The sequence below is a fragment of the Salvia hispanica genome, chromosome 3 (genome assembly GCF_023119035.1).
Source record: "Salvia hispanica cultivar TCC Black 2014 chromosome 3, UniMelb_Shisp_WGS_1.0, whole genome shotgun sequence".
Classification (NCBI taxonomy): domain Eukaryota; kingdom Viridiplantae; phylum Streptophyta; class Magnoliopsida; order Lamiales; family Lamiaceae; genus Salvia; species Salvia hispanica.
In genome coordinates this window covers 21,298,122-21,312,252 of record NC_062967.1, presented here as the reverse complement: position 1 = coordinate 21,312,252, position 14,131 = coordinate 21,298,122, and the positions used below count along the sequence as shown (strand labels likewise).

Sequence of the window (14,131 nt, the reverse complement as noted above, 5' to 3'; positions counted from 1 at the left end):
CTGGACCAAGGAAACCTGCTATATTCTTTCTGTGCACACAGCGTGTTAACCAACCTACTGGTATTTTCAGTAGCATATGCTATTGTATATATAATGCATATGATATACATATATTAGTAATAGAATACATATGCTATTAATAAGTATATGTATGTGCTACTGTATGCTACTGTATATATATTAATAATAGAATACATATGCTTATGTATAGTATGAGTTGTGATCAATGTCGAATCCTTCTTGAAGACCGAGCTAGAGACCAAATTTGGGGCACTCATTTTTCTTAATCTTATGGTTATGATTAATTTAGAATTTATTTAATATTTTATTAAATAAAAACTTTTTAAATTTTTTTTAAAAATTTAAAATAAAAATTAATTTTTTTTAATTTTTTAATTTTTTTTTTAATTTTTTTTTAGAATTTTTTTTTATTCGATAAAAACTTGCTGGAGTAAATAATGAACTAACTATATTCACTACATAATGAACTAAATGAATGTATGTTATGAAGTAATTTTTTGCATTCATTATATACTGAATTTACTTCAACTGAAAGATAATTATGTCATAACATATTATGAAGTAATAAAATGATAAAATAAAGTAATAAACTAATGAAATGAAGTAATAAACTAATGAAATGGAGTAATAAACTAACGGAATGAAGTACTAAGTAACAGAATGAAGTAATAACATGAATAAATGAAGTAATAAACTAACGAAATGAAGTAATAGCACGACTGAATGAAGTAATAAACTAACGGAATGAAGTAACAACCCTAAACCCAACTGAAAGATAATTATGTCATAACACATTATGAAGTAATAAACTAATGGAATGAAGTTACTAACATGACTGAATGAAGTAATAAACTAACGGAATGAAGTAATAAACTAATAGAATGAAGTAATAGCATTAATAAATGAAGTAATAAACTAACGGAATGAAGTAATAGCACGACTGAATGAAGTAATAAGTTCATAACATACATTCATTTAGTTCATTATGTAGTGAATATAGTTCATTATTTACGCCATCAAGTTTTTATCGAATAAAAAAAAATTTAAAATTTTTTTTTTTAAAAAAAACGTTTTTATTTAATAAAATATTAAATTAATTGTAAATTAATCATAACCATAAGATTATGAGTGGTCATAATTTGGTCTCTAGTTCGGTCTTTAAGGGTGGATTTGTGGTTAATAGGACTCTGTATAGTATACCACAATTGGTATTTGTATACTTAAAAGTATATGTACTTTATTTTTAATAGAGGAAAAAAGACAAAAAAATATATGTTGTATTCTGAGTCAATGAACGGGAAAATTTAAAAATAAAAAATTACAAAATACTAAACTAAAATCGGGGTATTTTTTGGGATTATTGGGTATACCCAATATCCGCAAAACCAAAAATATGATTACCCAATCCCGATCCGTTACCCATTTCTGTCGGGTAGCGGACACCCGACGGGTATCGGGTCGGGTGTGCGGGTACCCAATACCCGCTACCCGTTTCGACACCCGTAATGTTTAGAATATTAGTACTTCGTTGATATTGATGAACAATGCCTATGCTGTGCATGGAATAATTAGCAACTTATCAAGAAAATAGAGACAATTTCTTGTCCTAGCCAACTTCTTAATAATTTCATGTCCTTCTTAGGAGAGCAAGATCAACTTTGCTTTTTCCTAGACTAATTTGTTTTAAACATATTGTTAAGAAATAATAGAAGCAGACAAAATTTTTAAAGGTCAAACCATCTCATTAAATAATTTTTTTTGTCTTTGTGATTGAAAAATTTTGAACTCCATCTCCTTAAAATAAACGTACTGTATGGATGAAGATATAAATACTAATTAGCTGATGGACTAATATAATATGGAACAATATAACTTTACGTTTATGAATTCATTTCATACAATAATAAAGAATTAAATAAGTCATAATTAATCATTCATTTAGCAAAAAGTTGGACAATAACGATTTATACTATAGAGTGCGACCATTAGGAACAGATCCATCTCTATATACACAATGACAACAAAACAAAGAAAACAATCAAAGACACAGTAAAAGATTGCAAGTCAATTAACCAATAGCACAATCCCAGCCAACAAATTAATGTGAACATATTCATACATACTGCTATGATATACTTCTTCCGTCTCCGACTAATTGTCATTTTTTGACCGGGCACGGATTTTAAAGAAATGTAAAGAAAACTTGATTGAAAAAGTTAGTGGAAGGTGAAATCCACTTTTTTATATTAGTTTTATAATAAAATATGAGTGAGGTGAATTAGTGGAATGTGAGACCTACTTATCATTTATGGTAAAAATGAAGTGTGACATTTATTGAGGGACGGACCGAAATAGAAAAAAGTGATAATTAATCAGGAACGGAGGGAGTACTTGTCAATTCATATGGTTCAGTTTTTCTTATTGGTCAAATGATATTAACACATTCATAGTACATACTATGTTGATATATTGTTTTAGTGTATTGATATATTCATGTCATTATATTAATATTTTTTGGCATCCCTAACTTAAATCATAAGTCAATTTGTATAATTATGTAATTTTTATTATCTTTGAATGTTATTATTATTATTATTATTATTATTATTATTATTATTATTATTATTATTATTATAACTGACTATTATACTTTTTATATTGTTAAAATGTATATAATGTACACATGTAGGATTAGTATTTGTAAAGTACAAATATATGTATATAGATAGTATGAACTTTAGAAAAAAGTTAAATAGAAAGAAAAATATAATACTCCCTCCGTTTTATTTAAGATGATCATATTTTTGAGTGACACGAGATTTTATGAAGTGTTGTTAGGTGGAATAAAGTAGAGAGAAAAAAGGTAGTTCAATATTTTAATGAAAAGAGAGGAGACGAGAGGTTATTTCCAAAATTGGAAAATGATAATCTTAATTAGGACAAATAAAAAATAAAAAAGATAGTTATTTTGAATGAAACAGACTGAGTACATGTTTATATCATATGTGCGTGTGGAATAAGAATAGCCAAACTGTAGTAGGCTATGTATATACATGTGAATGCGTGTCGGTTTTCAAATAATAAAAATACACTATCTTTGGCAGGCTGGCAGCACTTATATCTATATTCTAGTTACTTGATATCTTTATTTGATTAATATTCTAATATTGTACATGACTCAGTTTTCCTCCTAATTTAGATGATGTACACGTAAATGAATAGAAAGAGAATTAGAATGACACTGGTTAGGTGTGAGTTCAAATTAGCAGCCGACTTTCGTAGGTACACGTATGTTGGGAGGGGATTTTTGGGGGGAGAAGGACTGAAAGAAAATTAAGAGGGATTCGAGAAAGAAAATATCAGTTATGCAAATATGAACCATTAGCAAAAGATGAAAAATAAAACGAGTGAAAATAAGAGGTTTTCAAAGGAATCGAGGTCTCTGGATCAGGAGATGAAATCAAAAGTTTAATTTATTATCACTTATAATCACGTGGGTATAAATAACATTTTTAATTTTACATCTTTTATGTAGTTGATTGCTATGTTCGGTTGACATGATTTATACAAACTCCACATATTATCGAGATTGACGGCTAATGCATCTTGGCAACCAACTTTTTTTCTCATAATTTTTGCATATAGATAAATTAACACATAGAATGGTGAGAGAGTTTAACTATAGTTCAGAGTGTTTTGAAAGGTATATTGTTGGTTGATTTTTGAATTTACCTAATATGTGCATTACCTATTTGACAGGTGGATTAATTGATTTAAAAGTTTATAGACTTATTTTATCAGAAGAATATACGTCAGAGTTGGGGTTTGACAATTTTTAATATATTATATTAACATTTGTTTATGCTACATATGTTTAATTTACTGAATATTGATATTATGATGTTCATAGTTGATATGCTATTGGGAAAGTGTTGATATATTGATGTGATTGTATTTTATATGTATGTACTCCCGTCGTCCCCCGTATTACAATCATTATTATTTACGTTTTTAATTGATTTCAATTATTAGTTTATAACACAAAACTCTTTAATGGTTGTTTAGACATTGATGAAAGTTGGATTGCAGTAACTAACTTGATACAAGAGTCTTATGTGGATACGATATTCTTGTTTACCCAAGACTATACTAATATCGTATTCCTGGAGATATAACTTAGTCTAATTAGGAATGAGTTAGAAGTGTATGTATTATGAGAGTATATGTGCGTATAGTGTGTGAATTGTGTGTTGTACATGTACATTTGTTACTTCCTTCGTCCCCAACCCAACATGAGTTTCAATAAATGTAATAAAAGTGGGTCGAAAAAGTTAATAAAATGTGAATCCTACTTTTATATATTAATTTTATAATAAAATGTGAGTGGAATGTGGAATTTACTCTAAAAAATGATAAAAATTAAAGTTAACAAAATTTTGGGAACGGACGAAAATAAAAATTTGTAACAAATTTTTAAAGATGGAGGGAATATTATACATTTGTGTGCAGCAGCGGATTTTATTATATTTTGTATGTGTAATGTGTGTCAGCATGTTATGTTTGTGTGTGCCGCGTGTGTATGTTTATGTGCATTATGCATGGACGGATCCATATCACTAGGGGCTCAAGTCCTCAATAAAATTATTTTTTTAGTGTTTTAGTTCTACATCTTTAATTCCATGATATAAAAGTCTAACATACTTTAAACCAATACGTGACATTTTAAAATAAAACAAGCAAGCTATTAGGCTGAATCTAGTGAGTTGTGACTGCCATTGATCAATAATCGCGGATGCACAATCAAGTGAAGAATTACAAATACAAGAATTTATTTCATTCGTACAAATCAATACAATACACAAATTACATGGCAATTAATTGCGAACACTCGCCTTATTATTCCCATAAGTGCATCAAACACACAATGAATCTACCACCAAACAAAACAAGCCAAAAACTCCAAACCTTACAAAAAAAAAAAAAAAAAAAAAAAAAAAAAAAAAAAACATATTCAATTCCAAACCTCAAACTTCAAAGAGCCAATGCAAATGAGGAAGCAAAGAAAAGCGCAATGCTCCCCACCACACCCGATCCCGCCCCATTCTTGTGCGGAGGAGATTCCTCAGATGGAGCCGGGGTTGGGTTGCTCTCCTCCGCAGGTGGGGGAGGAGGAGATTCCTCCCCTGCAGGGGCCGGGGACGGGGGAGTCATGTCCTCGGGTGGCGAGGGCGTGGGTGAGGGCGAGGGTGAGGGAGAGTGAGTTCCATTGGAATCATGCTTGCTCCGATCAGCCATCACAACAACTATCAACTTCTCATTTTTGTGGCAATTATCAGCTACACCACTTATGAAGTAATGCGGCCCCGATGCGTTGAGCTTGTAGACCGTGTGGCCATCGGTGAACTTGTCGAGCGGCTTCTCCGTGTTGCAGCTTTCATAGTCCTCCTTGCTTACGCGCAGGACCGAGTCGTGATCCGATGAATACACGAAAACTGCACTCATACTCGTATTAATTAGAAATGAGTCAATCTATAGATCAGGAGCGGACTCAAAAATATTTTTTCATAAGGGATGAGATTTCTTAATTTTATCTTAGTATATTTTTGAGTAACTTAGATTATTTATAGGGGCTTTTACATAATAATTTACACTAAACTTGTTAAATTTCAAAATAAATTATCAGAAAAATGAAAAAAAATAATATCATGAGGGCTTTAGCCCCTCTCCTCTCACTTGGGCCCGCCCATGATATAGATAAGACAAAATCATTAACAAGTCGATATGGGACAGACAAGAATTAGGGTTTCAACATATATGAGTTGACTTACGCAATGAATCACCGATTTGAAATCGGGAGTGTTGAGCCCAGTAATTGTAGACGGAGGCATTGGGGTCGGAGGGACTTGCCCAGCCTTGCGAGCCTCCCACTCTGAATTCGAATGCGTGAGAGCTCTGCTGCAAGAGAAGCCACACGCTCACGAGGCCGAGGACACGGGCGACTTGTTGGTTCCTTGAGGCCATTTTACAAGTACAAGGAGTTAGAAGGTTGGTTGAATGATTTTGGGATGTGAGGTTTTTGTAGAGGAGATTGGGCCAGCTTTATGGGAGGTAGAGTGGGATTGAAGTTTTGATATTATTCCTCTTTTGATTTCTTGGGGTGCAGTGCAAAGCATAACGCTGCTTTTTGGAATGTTTTATTTACTTGGTTTGTGCTTAGCTTCCACTTTGCAAAATGGTATCTTCATATGTTGCCAAGTTTGATCGGATTCTTCTACTAAAGGCCATGCAGAGTATAATTGTGAGGCCCAACTTGATTGAGCCCATTTAAAACAAAGCATTAGTTGATGGGCCAAGCGTATGAACATAAGTAGAGAAAACCGATCTTCAATATTTTTTATTAGCAAAACAAAATGTGGATACCTATGAAGATCACTGCTATCATCTATACTTTCAAGTCTTCTCTGCACAACACAAAGGCCTCGCTTATTTAGACATGTGATTCAAATATCTGACTTATTGATTCCAGCTGCACACCTTGCATTTATTTTTGTGTATTTTGCTTTAGCATTATAGAACTCATATATTTGTGTATTTAGTGAAAGGTACTTACAGCAAAAATATCATTTCTGCAATGTGTTGGATTATTTTTTATTTCAATAAAATAAATTTTAAATGAAATAAAATAGTAGTAGTAGTATTAAGATATCAGTGTCATGCAAACTTTCTTCAATGTATATACTCCTTTAATCCCAAAAAAATAAAGACATTTGGGATGACACGAGAATTAATGTATAGTTTGAAAAGTAAAAAGAGATAAGGAGAATGGTAGCAGTTAAAATATTGATAGTGGATAATGCGTGGGACCCACTTTATTATTAGTATTTAATAGTAGACCCTAGTAGTATAAGTTGTAAATAAATTCATTTATGTGAGTAATGGGAATGAAAATGAAATATTTCGATGAGACGGACAAAAATGGAAAATGTCTTTATTTTTATGGGATGAATTGAGTATATAAGAAAATTGTTGGCATTGTATTCAATTTGTGTATAAACTACATTCGGTTTGTTATTTATCGTATTAAATTAAATTAAATTAAATTGGAAGGTATGACTAAAAATAATAGCTTCCCCTATTGTGGTTGGGCAAGAATGAAAGATTTTGCATAAAAGTGGGCGGCATTTTTGGGTGTACCCTTTTGCAAAGCCACCTTTCTCATTACCTGTTATTTGGTTTCAACATTGGAGGCCTCCATTTTGTTGTACCCATTTTTCTCCTTCAACTTTTATTCACCCTATTCCATATAATTTCATTTTTCTTTTTTCTTTTTTACATTCCCTTTTTTGTAGGAAAGGATTATCTCTTTCATTTTTTTTTCCATTTCTGAAGAATGTGGAGAGATCCTGGAATCCCTGCTGATTCATATTATGAGGTGCGCCCTGAATGCGCTGCTAGTGTTCCACAAAGCAAGTTCAGAATCAAGGTCTGCATTTCCTCTCTCTTACTTTATTCTCTCTGTTTTATATGTATTTTTCGCGTAATTAACATGCGTGTCAGACTGGAAAAACATTAAGCATTCGCAAATGGAATGCTGCTTTCTCACCAGAAGGCTATCTTGACATAAGCAAAATACTCGAACGTATCCAACATGGGGTCCGTACGCCTTCTTGATCATGTCTACTTCATTGGCTTGTTTGTTTATGTCGTATGTTGATTTGTTGGTGTCGAACGAACGAAATAGGGGGTGCACCCCTCGATTCGAGGTGAAGTATGGGAGTTCTTGTTGGGTAGCTTTGACCCTAATAGCACGTATGAAGAAAGGGAACAAACACGAGAGAATCGAAGGTTTCTTTTGCTTCTTAGTACATCTGTTTTTCTTTCTTACATACATATGCATGAATGTTTTGATTTATTTTCAGAGTCAAGTATGAAATCTTGAAACAATTGTGTAAGAAGATGTTTTCCTTGATCGGAAGCGGACGGTACGTGACTGCACCGATTATAACCGATACCGGTGAACCTACTCAAGATCCCATTGCAATCAGCCAAATTTATGGTAAACCAGAACTTGCTTCCCTAACCCTAGATCATAAATTGATAACGAACAACTATGTGAACAACCTACATTATAGATATCAACACGAAGACATTTGTATGTTATCTACATTTAGTTGACATACAAATGTTTTCGTGTTGATATCTATAACGTAGATTGTTGACATAGTTGTAAGAAAGTTATCAACTGATCATACATCCGTGCATCTTAATTACTAATGCCTTATATCTTGTCAAAAACAGGCGATTCGCCTCCCGATTTACAAAAACAAGCTTTGGAGGATGGCCCTATGGACAAGAGAGAAATTGATTGGAAACTTACCTTACATCAAATAGGTTGCTCCTTGTCTTAATCAACTCTTTTTTTGTGATCGTCAAATATATCTATATCTTGGTCTTATGTCGATAATGAATGTCAGGTCTTGATGTGGTCCGTACTGATCGGACTCTTATGTTTTACGAGAAGGAAGAAAATTTATCTAGACTTTGGGACATCTTATCCGTCTACGCATGGTTAGATGCAGACGTCGGATATTGCCAAGGTTGGTATATTCCTTCCACGTAACGCTTATCGTTATTTCGCCACCAAATTTCGTTATTTCGACATGTGAGCAGGTATGAGTGATCTTTGCTCTCCCATAATCATGCTTCTTGATAATGAAGCTGATGCCTTCTGGTGTTTTGAACGTGTGATGCGAAAATTGGTACAACTTTTAATTACTCTTTAATTTCTTTCAAATTAATTTCCTAATGAATAGTTTGGCTAACATTATAATTTCCTCTAAAGCGAGGAAATTTTAGATGTACTGAGAGGTCAGTAGGTGTGGAGTCACAGCTATGTAATCTTGCTACAGTTACAAAAGTTATTGATCCTAAACTCCATCAACACTTAGGTAAATAAATTAAATCTTGTCTTGATTAATATGTTGTGGAGTCACTAAATCTAATTAGTGTTTTTTCTTGAGAGCAGAAACACTAGGTGGAGGTGATTATTTGTTTGCTGTCCGAATGCTTATGGTTTTGTTTCGTCGAGAATTCTCATTTGCTGATTCATTATACCTTTGGGAGGTCATTTTTTCTTGACTTTCTTTGTTTGTTTACTCCATCCGTCCCCCAATATGTGTCCCACTTTGCCCAACGGGTTTCAAGAAATGTAAAAGAAATTGAGGTGAAAAAGTTACTGGCATGTGGGTTCTATTTTTTATATATTAGTTTATAATATAATGTGATGGGAAATGAGTTAGTGGAACGTAGGGTCCATTACTAAAAGTAGTAAAAGTGAAGTGAGACAATTAATAAAAGACGGACCAAAATGGAAAACTGGAGCACATAATGGAGGGCAAAGGGAGTATGTAATTTAGGGTTTAGCCTCACTAGGTTTTCTTGGTTCGGTAAAAACAGATGATGTGGGCTCTCGAGTACGATCCAGATCTATTTGCGACATATGAGGACGAAGGGGACGGACGAGACGGTAACAAAGGGAAGACCAAGTCAAAGAGGCAATGTGGGAAATTTGAGAGAGAGAATATGAGAAACGGAACGGCAGCGGCACCTCTCCCCATATCGGTTTTCCTCGTGGCCAGCGTGCTCAAGGAAAAGAGTGCCAAGTTGCAAGCAGAGGCCCGGGGTTTGGACGACGTTGTTAAGGTCAGTTTTTATGCTAAATTGCTCTTGAGAATGACTGAACATATGAGGGGAACTGAGATAGACAAATAATCGATAGAGAAACTCAAGTTTCTAATTCTTATTTTATTAAATTTTCCAAAAAAGTTACCATTAAAACTAAAAATAAGGCATATCTATAGACAAAAAAAATCCTAATATTCATTAGAAAAGAAAAGATAAACTCATAGAATTTGATACAAACAAAATAATTTTGAAATTAAATCCAAAACTAGAAAATAACCAAAAAGATAAACTCATACTGCAAATTTCATCTTTATGGCAAGAAGACTCACACATGTATCAATTTTCATAAATAATAGAAACACCTGTTTGTTTATCACAATTCTTTCCTTGTCAGATATTAAACGACATCACTGGCAACATCGATGCTAAGAAGGCGTGCGCGGGCGCGGTGAAGCTTCACAAGAAGTATCTGAAGAAGGTATGTAGGGAGTGTACTTGATCAATCTTCTTTCCTACATAGATCGATTGATACCATATTTTTTGCAGGTGAAAGCGGGTGATGGAGGCCAAAAATTCAGCTTTTTTGTTGCATTTGCCAAGTAATTAACAACTCGGAGGAAAAGAATGCCATTGTTATAATTTTTTGTATACTATGGCGATTCACCAATCTTGGTTTTTGAATCAAAAATGACGATTATAATGCATATACATGTAACATATCAAAACAAATCTTGGTTATCTTCACCTAGAGTATTTTCCAACTATAATTTAGGCCTTCCAATCATTTACACCAAACTCAAACCTATATTTACATCAAAAGTAATTTTTACTCAAATTATTTACACCAAATTCAAAATTTACACCATTTTTCAGTATATGTCTCATAAATTTTTACAGCTGCTACAATATACACTCATATTCGGTGTTATTATGTAAAAAATACAAAAATGAATTTAAGTTTTTGAAGAGATGTAGATTAGAGTGTGCAGTGTGTTTGGTAATTCTCAAATCATATGTCCAGAGGATTTACTAGATCACAGGGTCTAGGGGATCATGAATCCGTCGAAAAGAGGTCGTTGGGTGCACTCTACTTCTTCAAAAACCTCAACCCACTATACTACAACTAGTACATGGAAGTAAATGATCGATCCCACGAGGACGAATGTGCTACGAAATTGCATTTGGGATGTTTTGGGAGGGGGTTGGCTGCTGCCATGCAATTTGTGGGTCGAGAACTAAAACTACTGGGTTTGAGAAATTAAAATTACTCTACTCTATCTACTGGGTCTAGGAAATAAGAGTGTACGGAACATCCATGATGACTTGAGAAACGAAATTTTGATTGTTTTAAATAACTGGGGCTGAAGGACTAAACAGACTTTCCTAAATTAAATTAGACAAACAAAGACTCAACAGAAAGTGGGGACCAATTCCTTAAACGACCAGGTTGTGGAAAAGCTGCAGAAAGCATATACAAAAGCAGATTTGATCCTAACTACCAACAAACTTCATCTTCTTCATGAATCAAACGAGAATATAAAAAAGAAACAGAGCATTTAACACCATAAAAACAGAGCAAGTTCTGAATCTATGCTTAAACAAGAAATCAAAGCCTAAACTGACAAATCTAAGCTACTGGACCTAGTGGATGCAAAAACAGATAGAAAATAGCCATAATCATGCAGAATATAAACAGCAAACACCAGATCTGCCAAAAACAAACTCAAATCCACCACGATTTAACAAATCCCAACATCTCCATACGTAAATCCACATCTTCCAACAACAATCCAACAGATCTCAGCTCCAAACATCCAACAATCAACAATCACGAAATAGAAAAGCAACCGAACAACATCAACTCAACAAGATCCAACAAAACCAACGTAAACTTCCATAATATGTGGAAATAAGTCCGAATCCAGCAAATCAAAGTCAGAAACTAAAGTAACGAAGCTAAAGACCACGAGTACTTGAAACAGAAAGAAAACTAAACAAAGCAAAAGTAAATATTGTTTCTTCGCCTTCACAAGGCGGTGTTACAACACAACAAAACAATGAAACCACCACGATAGCCAGAAATCACCCCATATCCAAGTGCGCAACAACTGAAATGTGTGTTTGAAGTGTGGAGCTAAGAAAGTAACTAGGAGCCTCCTAAAAGTGAGCTAAAAGTATGTATGTCTTCCTTCAATGTTGAGCTCCTTATATAAGTGAGGCTCTGATCCCTAGGACATCCTTTTGGTGAGTTGACGCTTATGCTCTTGAATAAGATGCTTTAAAATCTGCTTTATGCTCTATTCTGCTCCTGTCGCCAACTTTCTAATTCTCCCAGGTCCGGACGACGACTTCTGATATTCACTTCAAATTCATCTCTTTTGCATTTGCCAGGTCAGGTAGCACCAACTCCTAGGACTGACAGATTTATTATGCACCTGAACTCAGAAACATATATTAGTGCTCCGAAAATATAGAATTTTAACCCAAAATCGATGCATGAAATGAGCCTTATCAGTTTTCTACATAAAAAATGAGATTTAGTGTATGATTGGAGATGATCTTAGAATGTACACTATTCAACGTCAAACAACTCCAAACATAAAGACTCGAGCATTAAAACTCATGCCATTGTTTGAAACGATAATTCGATATGTATTTTTTTTATTACAATGTAGATACTGTCGCCTAATTTTCTAAAATGAGCTACCCATCATATACCTAGAGAATGCAAGATAATGATGAATTCCAGCCCATTTCAGGGGAAGATTGAAGTATAATATCAAAGCCAACGTTACTATGTAGAATATGGATGGAAGAATTTTATTAATGAGAAGAATCTTGAAATGGATGACACTATAACCCTCGAGTAAAGTATTGAGGTAGTGGTTTGTTTACATCAGACATCTACGCAGGGTATGACTTAATTAAGACTCCACCGAAATTACCAAGTAATCGTTTCAACCAAATTTAAGTTGATATGAATATAAATAAATACACTATTATTTATGTTTAAAAATTAAAAAAATTAGGTATTTTAAAAAATTCAGAGATTTTATAAATCTTGCAGAGATTTGTAAATATTTTAATTTATCAATCTATAATAAATTATACTACTTATTAATATACAAATTAATATTTTACGTGTTTATGAATTTAGAAAAGTAGTAGGAGGTATGATGTATATATTCGTTTAATAGAGTAAAACTTGAGTACTAGAAGGTTATTATATAATTATTAATAATAATATTATAGTATATTAATAATATTGATATATACGTTATAACTTAAATTACATTTTACTTGGCTATTTTTGGCTATTTTTAATATAGTACTTAGCAAAATTACGGGCCGTTATATTGTTTTTTTTTTTTTATAAAAATATATATCAAAATAGCATAGATTCTTCAAAATATTCCATGCTTTGTCTTATTTCATTCCCTACATAAGATATAGTACAATATTTTTTTTATATATCAATCTAAGAAATATTGTGGTATAGAGTTAGAATATTAAATTATGGAGTAGATTATGGTTTTTTACCTCTGCCATGTAACTTTGAATCTGATTACAGTGGTGTTTATCAACTCAAACTGCAACTTCTTTCCAACTTCCAATGAGTTTTCATCGTAGAAATCATACTATCCCGAGCAGATTGTAACTCTATCTTCACCCTTCGTCAACTTTGTTTGTCATATTTTGTTTTGAAATTCCAAAACTGTTACACCATTCATCCTCTATTAATTGTCCATTTTGGTTCCAGCACGAGTTTTAAGAAATATAAAAAAAGTTGGTTAAAAAGTTAGTGGAATATGGATTCCACTTTTATTTATTGGTTTCATAATAAAATGTGAGTGAAATAAGTTAGTAGAATGTGGGGTACTTATTATTCATGGTAAAAGTAAAAGTAGATAATTAATGAGGGACGGAGTAAATTGGCAAAAATGAACAATTAATGGGGGATGGAGGGAGCACTTCAAGATCTTTGTGTATCGCATGCGCCCTCCAAATTGGATTGGTACGTGCTATAAGATTGATTACATTTATTTATCAATTTCGATTATTGAATTTATAAATAAATTAATACTATAATCTTATCACATGTATATATAAAGTAATAATATAAAATTTTACATATCTTCTTCGGTTTGACTTTGTAATTGTAGATATGCAAGATGCTGAAACAATTGGTCGTGAAGAAGATGCAGCGTCGATCCCTTGTTTGACTGCAATAATTTTGTAATTAAAATATAGCGTATTAAAATTTTGATTGGGAAAGTTGAATTTATTGTAATTACTTACTTGGCTGTTTCTGGAATACTTTATCACATCATGTATCATCAAACATTTTCATGAATAAGGACTATATTTAACCAAATGGAAAGTCATGGAATCTCCAAAGTTCAAGTTGTGATCTTTGTGAAATTTC

General features: G+C 32.9%; 2 protein-coding genes across 2 annotated transcripts; one reads left to right on the top strand and one right to left on the bottom strand.

Moving 5' to 3' along the window:
* Positions 1–4,826: 4,826 nt before the first annotated feature.
* LOC125212729 (early nodulin-like protein 3) lies at positions 4,827–6,076 on the bottom strand. Its single transcript, XM_048112967.1, has 2 exons — positions 5,850–6,076; positions 4,827–5,513 (listed from the first exon to the last, which is right to left on the bottom strand). Exons 1-2 carry the CDS (start codon positions 6,040–6,042, stop codon positions 5,053–5,055), a joined length of 654 nt encoding a protein of 217 aa, XP_047968924.1. The 5' UTR covers positions 6,043–6,076; the 3' UTR covers positions 4,827–5,052.
* Positions 6,077–7,276: 1,200 nt separating this feature from the next.
* Positions 7,277–10,404, top strand: LOC125217090 (TBC1 domain family member 15-like). Its single transcript, XM_048118914.1, has 12 exons — positions 7,277–7,504; positions 7,579–7,674; positions 7,763–7,866; positions 7,941–8,077; positions 8,320–8,412; positions 8,496–8,618; positions 8,692–8,780; positions 8,864–8,969; positions 9,047–9,144; positions 9,478–9,723; positions 10,100–10,183; positions 10,252–10,404. Exons 1-12 carry the CDS (start codon positions 7,412–7,414, stop codon positions 10,306–10,308), a joined length of 1,326 nt encoding a protein of 441 aa, XP_047974871.1. The 5' UTR covers positions 7,277–7,411; the 3' UTR covers positions 10,309–10,404.
* Positions 10,405–14,131: the final 3,727 nt, after the last annotated feature.

Bases quoted from the DNA above. Each gene is read 5' to 3' on its own strand.
- LOC125212729 (XM_048112967.1), bottom strand. From the start codon at position 6,042: ATGGCCTCAAGGAACCAACAAGTCGCCCGTGTCCTCGGCCTCGTGAGC. The intron at 5,514-5,849 runs GTAAGTCAACTC...GTATGAGTGCAG, and splicing joins TCAAATCGGTGATTCATTGC to TTTTCGTGTATTCATCGGAT.
- LOC125217090 (XM_048118914.1), top strand. From the start codon at position 7,412: ATGTGGAGAGATCCTGGAATCCCTGCTGATTCATATTATGAGGTGCGC. The intron at 8,078-8,319 runs GTAAACCAGAAC...TGTCAAAAACAG, and splicing joins TGCAATCAGCCAAATTTATG to GCGATTCGCCTCCCGATTTA. The intron at 9,724-10,099 runs GTCAGTTTTTAT...TTTCCTTGTCAG, and splicing joins GTTTGGACGACGTTGTTAAG to ATATTAAACGACATCACTGG.